The 23733-nt window shown below is 40.3% G+C and overlaps 1 protein-coding gene and 1 non-coding gene across 2 annotated transcripts in view; both read left to right on the forward strand.

Moving 5' to 3' along the window:
• INO80D (INO80 complex subunit D) overlaps nt 1–23733 on the forward strand; it is a 58675-nt gene that overhangs the window by 20219 nt on the left and 14723 nt on the right. The window contains exons 4-10 of the mRNA XM_054044747.1: nt 596–1347; nt 4590–4698; nt 15414–15638; nt 17610–17719; nt 20462–20595; nt 21945–22162; nt 22732–22889. Of these exons, the coding sequence (XP_053900722.1) occupies nt 596–1347; nt 4590–4698; nt 15414–15638; nt 17610–17719; nt 20462–20595; nt 21945–22162; nt 22732–22889 (1706 nt within the window). The remainder of the gene's footprint in view (nt 1–595; nt 1348–4589; nt 4699–15413; nt 15639–17609; nt 17720–20461; nt 20596–21944; nt 22163–22731; nt 22890–23733) is intronic.
• Nucleotides 16338–16458, forward strand: LOC128845818 (small nucleolar RNA SNORA57). Its single transcript, XR_008446731.1, has one exon. It is a non-coding gene; the product is annotated as a small nucleolar RNA SNORA57 (small nucleolar RNA).

The raw sequence follows: 23733 nt of genomic DNA on the forward strand, positions 1-23733 counted from the left end.
CCCCACTGCCCCCTCCCATCCACCCCCTATTCCCCCCAAGGCCACCACCTCACCTTACATGTGTGTCTTCTGCAGGATCCAGGCACCTAATTAGTGGAGCCATGCCTGCACGGCTCCACCAATTAGGTGGGTGGCTCTTCAATCTCTGTGTGAGGCCGTCAAGGCACGGAGGAACTACCCACAGACCACCTGAATGGAACTCATGGATCACAGTTTGAGAACCTCTGTCCTAACGTATCATACAGTCCATTTGTCTTGTTCACCTTGCAATTTATTTTTATTTTTTTATTCTTTTTGAAAGGATAGGTATTTGGCTCTCATATGAATAACCTACTAAGACTTTTTAAAAATCCAAAAATGATAAATTCTCTCATGTGGAAGTTTTTATTTTACATTATGGATCTGGAACATGAGAAGTGATCGTAGAAACTCAGTAGTACAGAAACGTGAGTTAATAATCTAAATTTTTCAGTGGCAGGTCAGATGGTTTTTGTTGTTGTTGGGGTTTCCTGTTTGTGGTTTCATCTTTTTTGCTTTCTTAAGTGTGTTTGTTTAAAAGAAGAGAAAAAGGAACTTACTGTTTTCACTTTTGAAGGTACTGCAACAGCCACCTACAGGTACTTGGCTTTATACCTAAAAAGGAGAGGAAGAAAAAGAATGATCCAATAGAGGAAGTGAAGGTCAGGCACCAGATGGATGCTATGGCCTTCAGTCTGACCGTGCCCACACTGGCCTTGAAGATGTCCAATGGACTGGATGGGATGTCCCTCTCTCCACCAGGGGCTAGGCTTCCTCTCCACTACCTGGAAGCAGAACTAGAAGATCCCTTTGCTTTCAATGAGGAGGAGGATGACTTAAAGAAAGGGGCAACAGTGAGGAAAAAGTTGCAGAGCAAGTTGGCCCAAAACCGGCAGCGCCAGAGAGAAACAGAGATTTTAAAAGTTCACCAAGAGCACTTTAGCCCCCTTCCTGCACCTTTGCAGCAGCAGCCACTGCAGCAGCAGCAGCACTCCCATCTGCCACCTTTATCAACTTCTTTAAAGCCTACAGGGCTACCGCAGGGCTTAGTCTGCAAGTCACCTCAACCTCAGAACACCAGCCTACCAATGCAGGGAGTGGCACCCACCACACACACTATAGCACAAGCAAGGCAGATGTCTAACAAGAGACCCCTGCCTCTCCTGCCACCCACCAGGGCTCCTGTCATGGACCCACCAAGGACTGATCGGGTCCTCATGAAAGCCACAGCCTTCTCTCCTCACTCATCCTGCATGAGCCGGCTACAGAGACTGGTGAAACTGTGCACTCGAAAACAGCAGCTGGAAACTGATCTGTTTCCACATTTAGGTAGGTAGATAATTACGTACATCACTGCACTGTTTTTTCAGGTTGCTATGAGATTATATGCCTTTAAATTCATCAGGACATGCACTTATACCTTTCTGAAAGGGGGAAATATGTCAAGAGATGTATAGGCAGGTCACATATGTTTTACAACTCTTTTTTTCTTCTTTATAACTTGTTAAAAAAATGCTAGTGTGTTCCATTTTCAAATGAAGCAGTAAAGATGGTCCTGATTGTTCCTACAGTGAGTATATAGACCAGGTTAGACCTAGAGCCTATGTTGTAAAACCCAAATATTAAACTAATGAAAAAAGGAGATTGTGGAATGAAAGTGCAGATACAACTTTGAGGCTTTAATTGTGCCTTCTGTGCACACCCAAAACACCAGTTGACTTCAATGGGAATTTTAAGTACAAACTGCTAAGATATGGGATCTGATTCAGTAAAAGAAAGACTAGTGGTGTATTCCACTAGAGAATGAGGATTCAGAATCTGATTATGGAAGTGCGGTTCTTCCATGATTTTGTGCAGAAGTTGTCCATTTTACCCATTAATAATATATACTATTATTAATGTATTAGTATGCAGACACTACAGTAATACGTTTTAATCATTGTATTAACTGCCTATATGTTAGGTTTGTTTTTAATTTAAATTGTGTTACTGACTTCTGCTTGTGGAAATAGGGCTTTTTGAAATTTTAAGAGGTATTTGAATATGGATAAGGTGGTGGCTTTTTGCCTCCATTGTAAATGGAGGTTGAGATACATACACCGCTAATGTTACCTTGCTTTTTAATTTAGCTTTAGATTATAGTTTACTTTTACAGGGGTCAGAAAGTGGGTAGTAAATAGGAAAAACAAGAACCAGAAATGCAATGCAATAGAAACCGCAAACCATTTGTATCTTTAAAAAAGTTTTTACTTCTAGTATGTCTGGGCAATTATTTAACTAGTGGCACACATCACAACCATCCGTAATTTTTGCTATTTCAATTAATCTTTTTTAATTTGCTATTAAGATCTGCCTTTTGGCACCTGTGGGACAATTTGGCTGTTTGTTGGGAAGCTAATGAGTCTCCTACAGCATGTCTCTTAAGGATGTTGTTCTGAAAGAAGTGTTTCATGATTCTCTGGATAATGCAGTTAATTTGAGGAATGAGGATACCAGGACCATCCCAAGTGTCAAGATTCCCAAATAGGCTAGAAAGTCACCTGGCCTCATGAGCCGCATAAGAGTAGAATTCTATGTGTGATGCGTGTCACATTCTACAATAACACTTTCTATAAAAATAACTTTTCCTGTTGTACCTGGATTTAGGAAAATGTTTTATCAGATATATAAATACAAAATTGTGGAAATGTTATGCTATAATAAATATAAAAATGAAGATAAGATTATAGCATTTTATAACTGCTAATTAACATAATGCACTTAATTGTACATTAGCTGTGTGGGAGTAGATAAATACTTACTTGCAAGCTCACAGTATGGACTATTCTTAGAGACTTTTTTATCCTGGTGGAAAAACTTTTGGGATTTCTATATAAGAAAATATCTAGTACTAGAGTTGACAGGCACAAGATATGAATCTTACTTTCAGAATCTTTAAAAAGATACCCTTAATTTTTAGTAAAACTATGCAAACTGATGTTTGTATAAACAAAATGAGAAAAAAGGTCTAATGCTCCCCTTTCAGGAGTTAAAAAATTTAACAGCCCTACTTATGATATTAGTTTTTAATTTGTGCCAAAAAATTAATTACACTGCATCCATTGTGCCTGTGCCTTTATGGAATGTCAATTTAGCTAGTAAATCTGTTTTTTATTTTTCAAGTTTCTTAGCGTTTACACTTGGGCCAAACTTGAATGTCTAAAAATAGGCACAAAAGTAACATTTTCTAAAGTACCTAAGTGACTTAAGAACCAGAATTTAGGCTTCCAAATCTCGGCTCTTAAATCAAAGTCCTGTGTCCTAAATCACGTAGGTGCTTTTGAAATTTTTACCCCAAATCTGTATTTAGGCTCCTGAATTAACACAGGGAAGCCTAAATACTGATTAGAGTGCTAGCCTCTAGACACCTGGTTTGGAAACTTGGCTCCAAATCTACTTGGATAAAATACAATAAGCTTTAAAAAAAAAAAAAAAAAAAAATTAAATGGCCCTTAACACTCTGTCCCCAACTCCTGCTCTATATTTAGGGCCATATGTAAAAACACATGAGAGAAGAACAAAAAAATCAGCTGGTTTGGAAAGGAAACTGCGTTTTCCCATCCTGCTCTAAGGGATCAGCAGGGATAAGGTGGGGCCATGAAAAGATGCAGAAGATGAGAATCCATAGGAACCCTAGCTTGATCCTGCCCAGACATCTGGAGTGACTTCCCTCCATGGTCCTTCTTGGTCGCCCTTTTCAGCAAAGTCCTGCAGTGCTATGTAGGATGCTGTCCTGGGCTCCTTGGTAATGAGGGACACAAATCACAGAATGAAGTGATCCTGCTCCAAAAATCATTAATTAATCTGGTATTCTTAAGCTGTGTAGGAAGGTGAACATGCTGCTTAAGAGTGACTGACCCCAACTCTTGTCTCTTCCCCCTGGAGCGGAAGCCCCTTTCTCATTGATATCTGGTGTAGATGGCAGGTGATTTACACAGAAAAGAACAGAGGAACATACTGTGTAGCTGCATATCCCCCTCTGTCCCTGTAGCTTTCTCCCATGGTTTTGCTATTCTCCACGCTTTTCAGTAGGGGGAGCAGAGGGTTTATAATATGTACAGAAATAAGAAACAGGGTTATGTAATGTATTTAGACCATTTACTATTAATTATTGGACTGTCAGCTCTTCATGGTAGGGCCTTCCTCTTTATCTTTGTAAAAAATCTAACCTTGAGCACAACAGAGATAATATTTGTCTTTACATAAGACTGATGGTAGTTTTGGTTTTTAATAAATATATTTATGGACAAAGAAGGCCAATAAAGATATAAAAGGGCTAAAACTGGTCATTGAAAAATGCAGTTACATGCTGTTTGTACACTGTAATGAAGCTGCTATCATAACTGTCCGTAGATTATTGAGAAAATTTACATGATGAATCAGATATAATGCATACTCACTACTACGCTATGTACAACATAGAATAGGCAGAGGCCATTGATAGTGGTTATTGCCACAGGTTATTCACAGATATTTGAGGATTATAGTCTCTCTTCATCCAGCCTTCATGTTTCCAATTCTCCCCTACTCAGGGCTGGACTGGTCTGAAGACAGTGGAGAAGAGTTGGAGGATTCAGAGCAAACTTCACCATACCAGGTTGCGTGGTCTATACGGGAAACTCTCAGATATGAAAGACATGAGTAAGTATCCTTTTTTTTTTATTATTATTCGTATTGGCCCCAATTCAGCAAAGCAGTTAAACATGGGCTTTACTTTAAGCAAAGTTAGTGGGGCTTAAGTGCTTTGCTGAATCAAGACCTTTTATTATAAAGCAGTACCAGGTCAACATGTTGTTAAGCTCTATCCAGAAGCTCTGCCCCAGATACCAGAAATGAGATCGGGAATCACAGTAACAGACTGAGAGTAGACTTCTAAATTCCATTTTATATTTGATGAGAACATAAATCTGATCTCTTCTCTGGAAGAGAATAATTTAAAAAAACTATTGTACAAAGAGAATAGAGTAACTCTTAGTAGATAAAATGGGAGCATGAATTTTTAAACCTTATTGTAGCAGCCCTGCATAGTATTTTTCAAAATCTTTTGTTGTTTCTGTCTTTTGAAAATTGTACTAATCAATAATTTCGTCACTGAATTGTTCTTTTGCTTCTGGAGACACTGGGTTCACTTTTGGTCTTGAGTTTGGTCTTTATCATAATCCTGCTAAAAGATCAAATGTTATTTTCAGGCGATGTCCAGGACTAGAATGCAAGTTATTTTAACTAGGGCTAAGATTCTGCAAAGATTGTTTTTTTCCCCCCTTCCCCGTGAGGATTGTTTCAGTTCATTTATTTGTAAGAGCTACAATTCTCAGTCCCACAGAACCAGCAGTCTGCTGCTGAAACAGGGCAGGGATAAAGGCCTAGATTCAGAAAAGCACCTAAGCATGTGCTTAAATCCCACTTAATGGATTTAAGCACATGCTTAGGTGCTTTTTGAATAAGGATGACTTTCTGTATTGGGGCCAAAATCAGGACTTCTCTTTTCTGTTTTTACTACCTTTTAGTAATATTTTTGTTAATAAATTAATTTGTTTGTGATACAGTAGGGAGGAATATGGGATTGATAGTTTGTATAGCTCTTCTTTTCATTGGTAATTGAGAAGTGGTATTAAGCCTTCATTGACTAACCAGTAACATCAGGTTCTAAGTTTTAATTATAAACTGGCAGTATGTTTGTATTGCTGGTGCAGAACGGCTTAAAATATTGTGCAAATATTTTTAATCCATGACTGTGCAGTCTCACAACAGGATATGATCATATGTGACTCTATGTTAATGTCATTCTAGGACACAGGGAGCAAAGTATACCATTCAGAGTATTCTAATTAAATTGAGATAATGTAGAAGAAAGGAGTTTGAGGCATATTAATCACAAAATGAAATCACAGCCTTGTTAAGTTTTGTTATAGCTTCTATAGTATGGTTCAGTTTCAGTACAGAACCAGATATTTTCCTTGTGTCTAAAACCATTGCACCTTCTTCCAAAAGACATGGATGGGCGTGGCGGTAATACTTCAGTGCCCTTGCAAATGTGATCTTTAAAACTGCAAAACTGAACTGCTAGGACACCAGCTTGCAGAAAAACATACCAATTTGTAAAGGCATCTTCATGGTGAACTGCAAAGAGGTGATCAAAATTGAGAGAAGGCCAGAAATATATGATGAATGCCCTCACCAAGCCAAACTTTGGTGATAATCAGCAGACCAAAAACATCCCTTTAACATTCCTTTTCCCCAATTTAAAAAAAAAAATTTTTTAAAGCTGGCAAGAAAGTCAGTTGCTCTTTTGGGATCACTAGGCAGAAAACCAGTGAGGTTTCATAGAAGTTGCAAATATTTTTAAAATAAAGCTAAATTAAAGCTTTTTTTTTTTTTTTTTTTTTTTCCCCTCTGGGTATTCCTCACAGTCTGGCTATTAGGGAACATAACATTAGGTAGCAAATGGAAAACTATAGTCAGAATGGAAGTATGTCTAGTTCATCTTTTAAACCAAATATAACTTTCAAAAAAGGCCATGTGTCCAATCAAATAACTCTTCCTATGACTATAATCTTCCCCCTCCTTGACATTTGATTGGAATGTTACATCCCAATTTCTTTTTCAGCTTTTAAGGGGGTTGTGCATTAGCTTCCTAGTCTTTGGTTTGTTTTTTGTTTGGTGGTTGTTTTTTACTTTCGTTGTATCCTCCGTGTTCTTTTCACATGTTGATCAAAAGTATGAACGTTAATTGACATTTTCTATTTCATTTAACATTGTGCACTTCACTTAAAACGCCCTCTTCATTGACCATAACTGATAAATTATTGTACAGCACTTGCAACTCTTACGCTTCTATTAATCTGCCTACTTCTACTCTTCAGCACTTCTTTCTAATTTTGTTTATGGATAAACGTTGACACATTTGCTTGTTTCCAATCTTTCAAAATTGTATTTCTATTTGTCAAGCTTCAGTAAAGATTATTAACTAAACATCTATTCCTTGTTCTACTTTGACATTCTGCACTATGTTCTCTGTTTCTGAAGATATATTAATTTAAACTGTTCCATGGATGGGTTTGGTTAGTTAAAGTGACCTTGCCTTACTAATTTAATAGCTACTCAAATTGATAGCAAGCTAACCAAAGGCAGCTAGCACCTTGTTGTTTTACTTTCTTGTGAATTTTGGGTTGATTTTAATGGCAAACTGAATCTTTTCCTAAAACTTAAGTTCTAAAATCAGGTATCAAAATCTGAGGATTGGCTTTTTAAAATTAATGCTGTATTTAACAATAAATGTAGTAAAACTTAACTCATTCCATCTTTGACCGGATCAATTGTGATGGATAGAATCTCCTATTGATTCCTATGGGATGGCATTCTGCTTTGAACAGTGTTCTTAGGAAAGCTTCAACTCTTATCTGAATTTTTTATTTGTAGTGAATGTATTCCTGTTTTAAATTAACTTGTTTTGGTTTCGTAGACAGATACTGTGCACTATCCTTCACCTCCCCTTTGGCTTGTGTCCCAATTGCTGTAGGGCAGGAAGTTAGTGGAGCTGGATGGCAGGGAAATCTTTATTCCTACTCAGACCTCACTGAAAATAACAATGGAAATGCTCCTCAAGTAAGAAGGAGTAACAGGGTACACTATGCTGCCAAAAAAAATACCAAACAAAAAAAAATTCAACAACATGGCAATGAGTCTCTCAGCCTGGGTTAACTGACTTGGGCTCACAGGGCTTGCGCTAAAAAGAGGGGAAAAAACAGCAGTGCAGACAATCACAGTGGGGCTCTGAGACCCTCCTCCCTGGCTGGGTTTCATAGCCTGGGTTCCAGCCCCATAGCACAAGCCCTGTGAGCCTGAGATAGTTGACATGGGCTCTGAGATTCGCTGCCCAGGTCTTTTTCTTTTCTTTTTTCTCCCCCCATCTCTCCTGTGTAGATGTACCCATAGAAGCAAAAAGAAGAACAGGAGTACTTGTGGCACCTTAGAGACTAACAAATTTATTAGAGCATAAGCTTTCGTGGACTTCTTCGGAAGTGGGCTGTAGTCCACGAAAGCTTATGCTCTAATAAATTTGTTAGTCTCTAAGGTGCCACAAGTACTCCTGTTCTTCTTTTTGCGGATACAGACTAACATGGCTGTTACTCTGAAACCTGCCATAGAAGCAAGTGATTGACTTTGAGTGCAATTCTGCATTCACCAGGTTGGCTTGTTTTCAGTACTTCTCTTTGAGGGAAAATTTTCCTCCGTAGTGTTCAATTAGACTTTTCAGTGATGGTATGGCTCAACATTCAGCGATCATGATATTGGCTTAAAATTAATGAGATTTTAAAAATAATATAGTTGGAGTTTGCCTTCTAGTTTTTTTAATCTGTAGGGTCACATTCTGAAGCTTAAAGAACAAGGAGTACTTGTGGTACCTTAGAGACTAACATTTATTTGGGCATAAGCTTGTGTGTAAAACATAATAGGATAGGATATCTCCATTAATTATCTCCTAAAACTGGAAGGGACCTTGAAAGGTCATCGAGTCCAGCCCCCTGCCTTCACTAGCAGGGCCAAGTACTGATTTTGCCCCAGATCCCTAAGTGACTCCCTCAAGGATTGAACTCACAACCCTGGGTTTAGTAGGCTAATGCTCAAACCACTGAGCTATACACATGGGGGCCATACACTTACTTTATTATTATTAAAATGAAAGTTGAGATTCTGGTGTATTCACAGGACTTCAGGTCTAGGGTCTTGAAGAAAAACACCAAATATTGCAAGATTATGTTAAAATCCTGAGAGTTAGCAACACTAGAGTTAAAATCAAGAGTAACTGACTTGCTGGGAAACCTGTTCCAGCCCAGGAAAATTCTTCATCGGAACACTGGTTCCTGGGGGAGGTGAGACATGAACAGTCCTTATCTTCATCTATAACTAAGTGGTCCCTGCTTGCAACTCCATTGCCCTCCCCGAAGCTACACCATGGATGATTTGACCTTGGCCCTCATCTGCTTGTAAAGAAAAACAAGCTTATTTAAAACAAAATCCAGATTTGAACAACTTTGTTGGCAATGTATATATTGAAGTTTGTCTAAAATGGTCAGAATAGACTGTTTTTGCCACTGAAAGCAGTGGGAAGTAATTTTTCTCCATCAAAGCTATCAGTTCACAAGGAAGATCGTAGCCTTCAAAAGTGAGCCTACAGCCATCAGCGCCGCAGAAATGTTGAAACTACCAAAGCGTGTACAGTTGCAACCACTGCCATAGCACCCAAGGGTGTCAGGATGTGGTGCTGCACGGGACTTTGCCTCTAGAACCCCTATTGGCCACTTCCTTGGTCCTGCGTTGGTCAGTCTCTCTCACTGGATCTTCCATGGCCTGGTCTTCCAGTCAGTCACCTTAGCAGAAGCCTTCTTCTGGGGTAACAAAAATCCAACTGTGAATCCAAGTGAATCCAAACTAATCATTCTCCTGCCCCTCTTTGCTACGTTGAAGTCCTCTGCTCTTTACTGGTATGTGTGGGCCTTGCAGAGTTTCTCCTATGCTGCTGCTTTCCAGCAAGTTTCCCCCACTGCTTCTCATCCCCAGGGACTCTGGCATCTTACCTTGGGGATCTTCCTGCTCCTTTTAGGTCCTGACTCAGCCCCGCAGGGCCTGTCCTGTTCACCAGTGGGTCTCCTCCAGCCTGACTTTATCAGGCCCTTCCCAGAGTGAGGGAACTTCTCTTGCTCCTCTCTCCTGGATCTCCTGACTAAGTTCACAGCTCTGTTTCAGTAGTCCTCTCTCTGATTCCACCACAGCAGGGATCAGGAATTATAATTAAGTCTCTATCATACTCATCAGGGGGGTAACTGTCTGGTCACAGGCAAGGCTGAGCCTGCCTTACCGTAAAAGGGCCAGCCAGCCTCTGACACCAAGGTACTTCCTTGGAATTTAAAAAACAGAACAAACAAATGAGATGATTAGTGTTCGTCCTAACACCAGTCCCTCTGGCATACTGCATGGCAATAATATATAATAAAACCCACCAAATAAATACAGCCTCTACCACTTTAAAAAAAGAGGTACTAGAAATGACAGAAGGAAGAGTGGAAAGATTCTAAAGATTCTTTCCTTTAATGTTCAAAAGAACTACACTGGAGTGATTTTATTTATATATTTAACAGCGATGTTTTGCTAGCCTGTACCACAGTCCAGATCTCCTCCTGAGGGAAGAGCAGGGTTCTTGGTTACTCTGTAGTAAAGAACAACAGTACAAAGGGTGGTTCCTTTGTCTGTTACTTCCAATAGCAGGATGACTTTTTCCAATTAAAAAATACTTTCACTTCCATTGTAGTGTGGTGGCTTTGCAAATAATTCACAAGAGGTCACTACACTGAGCTAGTCAATGGCAAACCCTGTAGAGAAAGTCACCTTTGTCCTGTCTGTTTCTTCATGCTACTTGGCATGCCCTGTTCTCTCCCCTGCCAAATTTTACCCCCACATAAGAGTCTTCATTAAAACCCTCCTCAGAAGATGCAATAGCAATTAGCAGAGAGCTTCAGTTGGCAAAGTATTGCTGCATATGGAGAGAATGCAGTTAGGCCTAGGTCGTCTTTTGCAGATATGATGGTGGTAATGCTGGGATTATTAGTTTTTCCCACTCATTTTATTCTGAATGCTGCCTCATGAAAGAGAGAACCGTCTTAAGGACTCCTCCCAACTCCACATTTCTTGTTTCTCACCAATAAAGGGTCCACAGTTTGAGAACCACTGGGTTATGGCATATGCATCAATTTCACGTCTAATCTCAAGTCAGGAACTTTTTTCATTGGCTTGAAAAGAAGCTGTTTATCACAGCACTTTAAAAACAGAGGACATTCTGTATGTTGGATTACTGAGTATTGGCTCTCCTAAAATCAGAGAGCTCCCTCTAAACTAGTTTGGATACCTTTTCCAGCAGTCTGACCATTTTTTACAGTAGGGACTCTCCGAGGCTCCCTTCATTGACTTTAGCAGTACTGGATTGGTGGACACCACCTGTTTGCTCTTCCTTTCTATAGGGTAGTGCCCTTTTCATTTTTCGTGGCAGACAGTCAAAATTTATTCCTTCAGTGTTAAACACATCTGAATTGTACATGCCATTGAACATGCCTGTAATGGCGTGGCACCCATCTCTTGTGAGCATCCCCTTCTGGTCAGGTGTGGCCGTGATCTTTAAACCAGTCTCGGCCCTGGTATCGGGCCATACCCCCAGGGCGTCCTCCCTGGAGGCAATGGTTCCAGCTGGGCCTACTGACAGTTCAGCCCTCTTCTGGGGGTTTACTACTGTCCAATTGTAGGCCCTTCCCCACTAGCCTATGGAGGTGGGGGGGGTTGCCGCCCACTACTCCAAGTCCCAGACCAGGGACCTAAAAATAGCAACCACACACCACTGTGTCTCATTAGCAAAACTGCCTTCAGTTCCTTGGGCAACTTCCCTGCACCCCCAGCCTTCACCAACGCCTTAGCCTTAGCTCAGGGCTCTTCTGTGTTCAGGTCCAGGAGCGCTTCCTCGCTCCCCCAATCCCTACTAGCACTGAGCTGTCCTTTGTGCTACAGTTCCCTCTGGTCAGCCAGGAACTCTGTCTTTATTCCTCTAGCTCCAGCAAGGAACTGCCTGTCTCTGGTGCTGCAGCTCCTTTTTATAGGAGCCTCCTAGGCCCTGATTGGCTGCTCCCTGCAGCCTCCCTGATTGGCTGCTTTCCTTGCAGCCACTCTAGCCTGCTTGGAGGACCTCTCCATTGCTCCTTTCCTGGGACGCCTATGGCAAGGGCCTCCGGGCCTAGTTCACCCCGTCACAGTTTCACTTATTTAAGAAAGGTGGCATGTTAGGTTGTTTATTGAAAGACTTCCATGCAGTTTCAGCAATACTTTAAAAGTGAAATGCCAGACTTTCAATCCTGGTTCATAGTACTCTGTTATACATGCTTAATGAGAATAAATCAAATGTAATTTGGTTAAACAACTCAGCATAGAAGGGTGAAAATAAAATGTGTTTTTGAAATTTTGACACAAAAAACGGTAGATGTGACTCTGCTATTTTAAAGTCTCTCGGGATGTATAAATATGTTTTGGCTAGTCTTGCTTGGAAGTGAAAGTCCTAAGTATTATTTAAAACTTGGTTGTCTCCCAGAAAATACTAGAGCCACTTCTGCAGTACTTTCTGGGCCTCTGTGTGCCTCTTAACTTGTGATTTTCAGAATTATCTCATAACTCATCAGTCAAAAGATGATTTCCACTACAAGAAAGATGTGGAAAAATTGGAAAGAGTCCAGCGGAGGGCAACAAAAATGATTAGGGGTCTGGAGCACATGACTTATGAGGAGAGGCTGAGGGAACTGGGATTGTTTAGTCTCCAGAAGAGAAGAATGAGGGGGGATTTGACAGCAGCCTTCAACTACCTGAAGGGGGGTTCCAAAGAGGATGGAGCTCGGCTGTTCTCAGTGGTGGCAGATGGCAGAACAAGGAGCAATGGTCTCAAGTTGCAGTGGGGGAGGTCCAGGTTGGATATCAGGAAAAACTATTTCACTAGGAGGGTGGTGAAATACTGGAATGCGTTACCTAGGGAGGTGGTGGAGTCTCCTTCCTTGGAGGTTTTTAAGGCCCGGCTTGACAAAGCCCTGGCTGGGATGATTTAGCTGGGAATTGGTCCTGCTTTGAGCAGGGGGTTGGACTAGATGACCTCTTGAGGTCCCTTCCAACTCTGATATTCTATGATTCTATGATTCAAAAGGAGTTATACATGTTTTGACCTTTCTACATTCAGCTCAATGGGAGGTGAGTCAAAGTTTTATTATAATTGTAAAGACATTCTCTGAAAGGTGGCCACTCAAATCAGAAAGCAAAACCTTTTCAAAACCACTTTCACTTTCTAATGCAGACTGTTTCCTTTCTCTAATGATAATGCTCAGTTGCGAATAATTTTATTTTAAGTAATATAAATATTAAGCGCTTATAAGTATATGTGTGTATTACATATTTTTGTGTTGACTGCCTCATAGAAGGAGAGGCTACTCACTCCCACCCATCTTCCTCCCCCATGCTTGTTGTTTAAAATAGAAAGAAAGAGAAAATAATTAAAAAGCCATGCAATTCTGTATATTGATCAAATTGACATTTTAACCCATTCATTGCATTCTTATTTTTGTTATAATCATTATCTAAATATACACCTCTACCTCGATATAATGCTGTCCTCGAGAGCCCAAAAATCTTACCGCGTTATAGGTAAAACCGCGTTATATTGAACTTGCTTTGATCCATTGGAGTGCGCAGCCCCACCCCCCTGGAGCACTGCTTTACCGCATTATATTCGAATTCGTGTTATATCGGGTCACATTATATCGAGGTAGTGGTGTATTAAGGGATACTGTTCATTATATTAACTGATAATATTTTCCATTTATTAATTAGCAGTGGATATATTTGGTTAAGTTTTTGTAATGGCTGTTTCTTGAGAATAATATGTATTGCATTTAATAGTTAAAGTGTATAACCTGGTCAGTTTTTCTCATAAAAATATATAGGTAGATTTGTATTTCTGTTATGATCGTGCTTCCTCACTGGATTTTTATGGGCTTTTCTGATGGGTATTAAGTAGGCCTTCCCAAACAGAGAGGAACTGTTACATCTAAACTGAGAATGTTTGGCACAAGTTTTTCCGTGAAAGAAATTAAATTTGAATCCCCTTCTCTTAGAGGAGCACCTACCACCCTGACATTTCTGGATCTTCTTTTATTTAATAAATATTGCAGTTGATGGTCAGCATCCAGGCTGTCATTAACTAGTTTTGCAATATGCTTTGTTGTTCAGAGATTTGGATTTCAATGTATTTGATTTTGCTGATCAAGCTCTGCACTTTGTATCTTCGTTTTTAACTTCTTTGCTTTAGGTTTGGTAAGTTTAGCAAAAATTGCCAAGTTTTATTTTCTCCAGAGAAGACTGAACAGAGAAAGTCTTATTTGAAATAAATTCACTCCAGTGCTCCTTGGTCATAAACCTAGTTTTGCTGAGTGTTATCAGGGTGAAGCTGACTGCTTGGTACCATGAGAGATCCTAGATTTTAAAAAGTCCCAGTGATGATTTTTATTACTTCTACCGAGCATGTTTGGCAGGTTTGGGTATTTTTATGGTGTGTGTGCTTTGCCATTTAGAAAAAGAAAATAAAAGGAGAAAAACCTTCCTGAGTAAATTGGGATTGACTGATTGGGTGCTCCCAGTTCATGCTTCTACTCAGTTTCTTGATCCCTCTCTCACTACCCTGTAGTAAACTCTGCTTTCTAACTAAATACGTAATGCATAACTGTGTGTTTTGTGTGTGATTTTAACTGTATCTCATCATAACAGCACATAACCGGGAAGTCATCTATGGTCTTTAATATTAGCGTCTTAGTTTTACTACTTAAAAAATTGCCCAATGTACTAAAGACAAAGGGAAAATATTCATCTCTGATACAAGTGGGTGCATCTACATGGACTTTGGAGTTATTCTGATTCACCAGGGGTGAAATGCTGGCCGGACTGAAGTCAATGGGAATTTTGCCCCTGCAGTCAGTGAGGCCAGGATTTCACTCCAGAGCTACGTAAGACCATAAGCTCGAAAGATTGTCTCTTTCACCAACAGAAGTTGGTCCAATAAAAGATAATACCTCACCCCCTTTTCTCTCTAATATTCTGGGACCAACACAACTACAGTAACACTGCGAACAAAATAAGTGCCTGTCAATTTGGGTAGTAAATATCAGAGGCCAGATTCTAATCGTATTTGTAGCAATGTAAAGCTGAAGTAATTTAATTAAAGTCACTGGAATTTCATTGGTGTAAACCCAGGGCAGGTTAGAACAGAACTTGGAGCCAGCTTTCTGGGGAAATAGGAGAAAAAAGTTCACACAGTAAAATCATCCATGAAGAAAGGTCAGCTGTCTGGTACCGTGTTCTTAGAATTCAACCATGCTTCTCTCTGGCATGACCTTTCTTCCATCAATTTCAACTGAGTGTTTTCTCCTTTCCATAATTGCAGCTTAAATCAAGCTGTAACTTCATTTGCTGAGACATTTACAGTAAATAAAGGTTAACAATATTCTTTTAAACAGCAAGTTCCAGACACTTAGATGTGTCAGACTCAAAGATAAATTGATGTAATCTCTAATATTGACATACCAAGAAGATTAAATACCTTTAAAATTTAAAAGGATTCCCACAGTTTGAATTGGTTGAGTTTCTCTTAGGGAACATATCCCTGGCTATTTTTAGCCTTTAGCTAAGTGTGGAATTAGAAGAAAGATGCTTGTTGAATAATTTTGAGAGAGTTATAAATTTAGTTCTCTTTGAAAAAGACCATCTATTTTGTGTTTTCTTCACAGGTCAGATGATGATGATGCAGATAGCAGGAGTTCCAGGGTGACCCAACTTTGCACTTACTTTCAGCAGAAATATAAGCACCTCTGCCGCCTGGAGCGGGCAGAATCTCGTCAGAAGAAATGCCGGCATACGCTCCGGAAAGCTTTGCTGCATGCGGCCAGCAGAGAGCCGGAATGTGCTGGGCAACTGATACAGGAACTCCGAAGAGCTACATGCACTTGGACCAGGTTAGAGCTCATACACTCCAACCTGCCTGCAGTCCTAGGCAAGGCTGGGTGAGAATCAGTAGTGAAACAAGCAGGCTAAGTTGAAATGTTGAACTTCCAACTTAATATCCACATGGATCCTGTACGTGGAAGGCAAAATAATAGTGACATTATTATCCTGTCATTACTAATCTTATCTGTAGAGTAGAGTAAATTAAAGCACGGTTTATTTCTTAAAAGGTTAGGCATTTTTTAGCTGTGCAGCGTAGAAGATGGATCATTTGTTCAGCAACACACGCCCATGATTTTAATTCCTTGGGATAAAATCACGGTCCCAGTGAAGTCAACGGCAAAATTCTAATTGACTTCATTAGGGTCAGGATTTCACCCGGAGTATTTTAGCTTCTGATTTGTTACTGATTCTGTCATTGTAACTGATCACCCACCCACATGTCTTGGGTTTTTAGTTAAATGCTTTACAGAAACTTATGGTCTGCTCTGCAGATTCCCTCAACAGTTCAGACTCTTTTTTTTTTTTTTTTTTTTTTTTTTAAAGTCTGTGTTCCCTTTACCTCTTTCTAGCATATCATCAGAAGCTCTCCTAATTGATTAGATTTGACTCAATCTAACATTGAATGAGATTCAACAGTGAAACAAATATCCTCTAACAACTCTTAAGGTTACTTTCTGTGGGATTTCCTTTTAGATAATGTCAACATCCCTCCAGTTCTTGTCTTGCATGGAGTTGCTTTGTATAGAATATTTGTGCAAATCCTGGTGTTATGTCTTAGGTATCAGCAGCTTCCCTGTTCTGGTTCTATCCTCACTCACCAAGGCATGTGGCTCTGGGGGACTCTGAAGAGAAGTGTGTGTGGGAGGGGGGAGGGGAGGAGAGGCAGGTGGCAGGAGTAGGCTTAAAGCAGCATCTACCCTCTTCACACAGAGCACTCTGCATGGGGGTTCTCTTAGCTCCTCTGGGGGATAAAGAAGGACTAAGGACTCTGCTTTATGGTGAGGGATATATTGAGGCTGGAAGAAAAGGCTCCCATTTTGTAAGGATAGCTCAGAACCTCCGTTTTATTAAATGATTTCTAATTGAACTTTTAAAAATAAATACATAAATAAATGTGTTCAAACTTAAACTACGTTATAAACCTTGCCAGAATTATTAGGCTAATGCAATGCAATTTGGTCAGATTATTTGGTAACCTAAGTAAAGTCTACTCTGTAGCACATAGATTAGTTGTGTAATTAGAAGTGAATGAAAAATTAAATCGGGGGTAGTCTAGCAAAATAATAGAGCGCTGTAGTCACTGCTCCAATTTCATAAAATGTAGGAACTGAATTGAGTTTGCGACTCCAAATATTTCATGTTGGCCATAGGGGATGATAATATTTACTAAAATTATTTTGCCCAGCCTTGTGATCTAGTTTAAAACAGTTGATGAAGTCCTAAGGGTAATAGCTGGAATGTCTGCAAAGAACCTTCAATCAGTGTCGAGAATAATATGCATACAAGTGAAATTCACCCCATGCAAAGGGCCAGTCCTATTTTGAGGTCTTACGTAGGACTTCTGCATTGCCTAGGCCTTGTGCAAGCCTTCTGCATGTGAGGTGAATTTCAGTGAGAATGCAACTCTGGGTTCTATCATTTAATATTTACATTGCGTGCCTGGAGTCTCTGATCAGGTTCAGGGCCTTGTTGTGTCAGATGCTGTAAACAAACAACAGTTGTGATGAAGTCTTGCTTGTCTCATTCTGTAATGCTGTTACACAGATGTCACCCTTGCCCCTTGTTTACATCTGTCCTGTATCCAGCTCAAGAGAGTAAATAACTACACAGATGTGAACTGTAAACCACACAGGTGTATCCAGAGTGTCGTGGTTCACTTTGCTATGTTTAGTGTTACTGTTATGCCAGGATATCTGCTGGCAGTGGATTTTTTAATTATTTTTTTTTAAACTCCATGTTGTAATGTATTTTTGTTTCAGCACAAGCCAAGCCAAGCAGAGAGATGCAGAACCAACAACATGTTGTGGAACTGTGAAGGGTGAACAGTGCACTAACAAGGCCCTTCCATTCACCAGGCATTGTTTTCAACGTATCCTCTTACCTCCCCTCTATGCTCATTGAGGAAGGAAACACCATTGATAAAGTTTCATTCTTTAGAGTGACAGCTAATTTTGTATCAGAAATACTTATTTGCAAATGTCTCCTGAACCGTTTTGGCTTTGTGTCTGTCTGCTCACAGGTATTTAGGGTAGTGGGAGGTGATCTATTCACAATAAGCAAGACCCATAGTTCAAGTTACTGGTATCTGTCATAGTTACACGGTTACACTCCTCCTGAGCTCAGCCTGGTGCCTACCAGCAGCTTTATAGATGATCTCATTCTTTGATGGGAGGATGTGCTCTGCACTGCTCTTGTGCAGTTGATGGTAGCTTTCCATAGAATGTCTGGATGGTGTTACAGGATTCAGCTGTGTATGCAGAAACTAGGAATACTGTGGAGTAAAGTAGTCGCCTAGAGTGAATGAATGGTGAAGGTTCTAATAGCCTGCATTGCTAAATGAGACTGTGCGGGGGAAGAATGAGAAGTACCTAGGACATAGTTCTGGGTGAGGAAAAACCTGTACGTGAATACATGGGATTTCTGGAAAACCTTAAAGAAATGTGATCTGCGGAGGTGTAGCATTCTCCTCAAAAAGTGTGTGTATGGGGGAACCTTGTAAGAGTCAAAACCAGCTTCCATATCTGAACCTGGAGGCTAAAGAGGCTGATTATTATCATGAATTTTTTATGATTTATTTTAAGTACTCTTTCTTACCTGACAAGACCCACTTGCATCTTCTCGCAGCTTTCTTCCCTCTCCTCCTCCCCACAAAACTATAGCTGTGAATTCACAGCCACCTTAGGAACTGAAGGAATGCTGCAAAATGATGAGGGTGGGGGAATGAACGCAAAGGGTAGAAAAGATCTAAATGGACGGGACAAAAGCAAAGTCTCTTAAAGTGCTGGGTGTAAAACTGAGTTACCATAAAAAGCTTTTAAAACCAGTTCCTCTGAGAGGGGGAAATCACAGACTATTCCTTGCCCGTTTAGGCTCTTAATATACATTTTTAAGATACATTAATGTCAGTTGAAATCAAAAGCTATCAGTGGCCACTGACAGTCTTATCCAACGTGGGCTCCATGGTCCAGTGGAAGGCACACTGGACAGATCTGGGTTCAGCTTCCAGATCTCCATGGGCCTGTCGGCCTGCTGTTTGACTTTGAGCAAGTCACTTTGCTTCTCTATACCTTATCTTCCCTGTCTATAAAATGAGGGTGGCAATACATTGTAAAGGGCTTTGAGGCTTGTGCATGATGAGCTAATTGGCTTTTGTAACTTACTGTCTGCAGGCAGTTACGTCCCATGCTGCGTCTTTGTCTGTATCTGAAAGGAGCTGAGGGTTTTGTGTGGCCGTGCAAAGTTCAGCTAATAAGGCAGATGTGGGTGGGTATTGGATGGTGCACTTTGGCCTCCACCAACATAGTGCATCTCTGTGGGACATGTTGTTGCTTGTCCTTGCAATGGCTGCAAAATACAATGCTGGTTTCTAATTTTATATCTTAAACATACAGATTTCTGTGAACAGGAGCCTAAATGTGGGGCAGTTACAAGGCATAGATACATGGGGTCAGATTTTCAAAAGACACACACACACACACACACACACACACACACACACACACACACACACACACACACACACACACACACACACACACACACACACACACACACACACACACACACACACACACACACACACACACACACACACCTCCATTCCCACAAAAATATTATTCTGCAATGCATCAAGTCCAATTCAGAGAAATAGAGAATGTTTTGATTTTGCTTTTCTCTCCCCTTCACTCCTCTCCCCCAGAATGAAAATAGTCTCTTTCCACCATTTCAGATACTTGTTTCCTGCCTTATCCATCCTTAGGTTTTCCCTTTTTCCTTTGTTATTCTATATTATATTTTTTTATTCAATCAGGGTAGTTAAGTTATGGAATAAGCTTCCAAGGGAAGCGGTGGAATCTCCATCGTTGGAGGTTTTTAAGACAAGGTTGGACAAACACCTGTCAGGTTTATTTGGCCCTGCTTCAGCTCAGGGGGCTGGACTTGATGACCTCTCAAGGTCCCTTCCAGCCCCGTGATTCTAGCAGCAGTTTGACTATGAACTACTCTGGGCAGAAGGAAAGCTGCTAACGTTATTTGAAAGAAAAAAAAACCCCGCTGTGAAATACATATTTGACTTACAGGAACGTCTGAAAACACAAGTTTCAGTTTAGATTTATTTGACCTTTTCAGTCTGATTACATATCTGCTTTCAGAGGAACAGGAAGGATCTTAAAACTTTTTGTGTTCTCGAGAAAGAAAGGTAAATACCAAAAATTTAGCTTAAAGGATGAAATTAACAAATTCTCTTTTTAATGTTTTAATAGAGACAGTCAGTAGGAAATAGTCCAAACTGATAGTATTGATTGAGTCTCCAAGAAAAATACTTTTTTTTTTTTTTTTCCTTCTTCTTTCTAAGAACTCATTAGCAAAATGCCTGCATCAATGAACCCTTCATAACAAATGATAAAATCCTTAGCAGTCTGGATTAATGCAATTTGTTACTTGAAAAGTTGGGTTTGAGCCGTACCTAGCTTTCAACTTAAATAACAAAGTTAAGATACTCATTAAAAATAAACATCTGGATGGACTGGTAGAATTCAAGGCTTTGTTTTTTATCATATTGGCATTTCTCCATCACCGTCTGGTGTGTTGCTCCTGACCCAGAAATGCATAGATATCCTATTGAACCATTCTCAGCAGCTCTTCTCAAGTTGCACAGCCAAGTTTGCAGATGGGCAGCAGTGTTCCGTGCCAGTTTTTGACATTACACATCAGACACCTCTGTGTGAAGAACATGCCAAAAAAATGGTAAGTATAAACCGCAGCTGTATCTATTCCCACAAATTGGGGTCATCAGGAGTTCTATTTATCTGGTCTGGGTTTATCAACTGCTATGCTATTTTTCCCCCCCCAAAAATGGAAATTGACCTGACCTTTCCATAAAATCATAGTATAGTAAAACCTAGTGAGAGGGTTTCAGGCTACAATATCTAAGGTTGCCTATGACTGTGGTATCGCAGTCACTGTGACCCTGCAGCATGGTGTATTATGGAGCATTATAACAGACTGGGAACCAGTGGAACGTGAGACAATAGCCTCGATTTTTCTGATCTCTACCTCCCCCAAAAGCAGCATTTTTTGGTTAATTTATGTGCCAGCTGCCATTTAGCCTGTGTCATTTCATTTTTTTCAAAAATATTTTTGGGTCACCTTTAACTCTGAGGTTCCCTTTGTGTTTTATTGGTGTAACACAGACCCTTAACATTTTAATCCAGGTTGTTGTTTTTCTCTCTCTCCAGGTAAATCCTCAGTGTCCCTATCAGAGGCCTGAAGATTGTCCCCCATTTTTTCCTTTGCTTGGCACATCAAAGCCCTGTGTCACAACCATCATAATCAAAATCGAAGACTGAATCCAACTTGCTTCAGAGCCTATAAAATGGTGCTCATTTTGTAATTGGCCAGTGGGTTGCTCTTCAGGAGTACAAGGCCCCGCAGCTGTGCACCTGCGTCCCCTGCCAATTCTCAGTCCTACAGCACTTACTATGTCTCTTCAGTGCTCTTGTCTCTTTACACCAATGGGAACGTGACTAGAACTCTGGTTTACACCTAGGTGCACAAATCCTTGCCACCAGGTCACCCCAATATTGTTCATTCTTTTAATACTTACCTGGGGTGTTCCAAATCTTTTACGTTGGAGTTTATGTGCATTAAACTGTGGTTCTACTCCGACACAGTCATTGAAAATGACACTGTGGGCTTCCATATTTGCTGTACCTTGGTGATGCAAATAGTGTGGGATTTTTTTCTGACTGCCAGCTCTGCAAACCCGATCAGAGAATTAAGCTGGGTTTGTTCTTTCTCACTTATTATTACCAGTAATAAACAGCCCAGATTGTGCCCTCGATGAAACCTGTGCAACCTCATTTGCCTCCAGAGAGGTTGCATCGGTGTAACGTACATGCTCGTTGTTCTCAGTGATGATGCAGGAGGAGGAAAGGAAGTAACTTGGCTTTCATATCCATGCTTGGATTTGCAGGCTGGCAGTTAGAAAGATCCTCTCTTCACTCACTTTATGTCTCAATGTTTGGGAATGGCAAGAAAAGAAAGTTGCATTGGATCCTAATGTGTCCCTTCTTCCTTCATTCTTTCTCCCAAAGGATAATTTCTTGAGAGGGGACAGCTCCCGTAAAGTTCAGCACCAGCAGCAGAGGAAACCCAGGAAAAAAACGAAGCCACCTGCACTTACCAAAAAACACAAGAAGAAAAGAAGGAGGGGACCACGTAGGCCCCAGAAACCTATTCCTCCTGCAGTGCCCCAAGGGAACCTCAGCATGCCCACCAGCATCTCACTGCCAGTGGAGATCTCCCACATACGGTCAGTGCCAGCGGCGGCTCATTTGATTTGTTTTAGCTTTTTAAATAAAAAATTCAATATAGGAAAAGGCAGCGGAGTCAGTACATTGTTCAGAGTGTGGCTAAATGAAAGCTAGACACACCTCGGCTCCAATTTGATGGGCTTAATTAGGTCTGCTAAATCTGGACGAGGAAGGGCGAACTTTCCTTTTTCTTTTCCCTACCACTTAATATTTTGACCTTCTAAATTCGTTAGGTGTTTGAACTGAAATGAACATCTTCAAGTGTCTTGTATCTCTGTCATTGCTGAAAGGAAGAATTGGAAAATGTTAATTTCAGATCTCAACAAAGGTTCGGCTAAATGGATAAAATGTTTTGTTGCCGATGCACAACTTATAAGTGTCATTAGTAGAACAAATTGAAGAGTTTTTTAATGAAACTTGTCTAAAAGGCATTCTTTCCACTTGTTGATTTTAAAACATAAAAAGGGCAGGGGGCGAGAGCAGAGACTGAAACAGACCCTCTGTAAAGTATGCTGCAGTAGTGAAAAATCAGGATTTAAGAGTGTGGTTGACAGCACTGTCTCTCCAGGAGCCCCTCCACGCCGGAGTTGAGTACAGATGAGCTGCCCGATGACATCGCCAATGAAATCACAGACATTCCACATGACTTGGAATTGAATCAGGAGGACTTTTCTGATGTCCTACCACGGCTGCCTGATGACTTGCAAGATTTTGATTTCTTTGAAGGTACATTTTTGTTTTAATTTATAGTGAGGTGAGGAAATGAACAGTCTAAAATGTGCGTTTGAGGGTTCACCTGCTTTCTTGCAGGGAATTGAACTATTAGACAAAGAGGGCACATTCATCTACTGCTTATACATGACCTCTAAAAAGAGCATGTTTTAGAACTTGCTTGTTTGTATACTTAGTGCTACGGAAGTCCTGATTGATTTTAACATTTTAATCATTGATTTTGTGCTCTTCTGCATGTCACTGACAATTGCCATCAACCAAATTCTCAGTAAAAGATCATTCTGTGACTAGGATTACAGCCCTATTTTATCAACATCTGTCTTTTTATCAAAGGAAAACCAGAAATTAAAAAAATACCTGTGAAACTTGCTCGTGAGCTGAAATACACTTGAATTTCTGTGCGTTTGACTTCAGTGCCCACTAACAGTGGGAAAAGGCTCGGAATAGATCCACCAGGAGTTTTGGAAACCTCTTGCTGTGCTTTTTGTCACTTTTCTGATCTGACATGATATCAGAATTTGGCATTTTAATCCTGTTAATAAAATTTAGGTTATTCATGGAATCCAAGGTCAGAAGGGACCATTATGTTCAGACAGTCTGGCCTCCTGTATGACACAGGCCATAGAACTTCCCTGAATTAATTCGTAGAACATGTCTTTTAGAACACCATCCACATTTTTAAGTAGTTGTTATAACATAATAAGTAAAATGGACTTTGTAGACTGATCTTAGTACTATGTGGCATTACACTTTGAAAAGATATTTAAGCTTTTATAGCAGGGGTGGCCAAACTTACTGATCCTCCGAGCCACATACGATAATCTTCAGAAGTTTGAGA

Source organism: Malaclemys terrapin, chromosome 11 (assembly GCF_027887155.1).
Source record: "Malaclemys terrapin pileata isolate rMalTer1 chromosome 11, rMalTer1.hap1, whole genome shotgun sequence".
Classification (NCBI taxonomy): domain Eukaryota; kingdom Metazoa; phylum Chordata; order Testudines; family Emydidae; genus Malaclemys; species Malaclemys terrapin.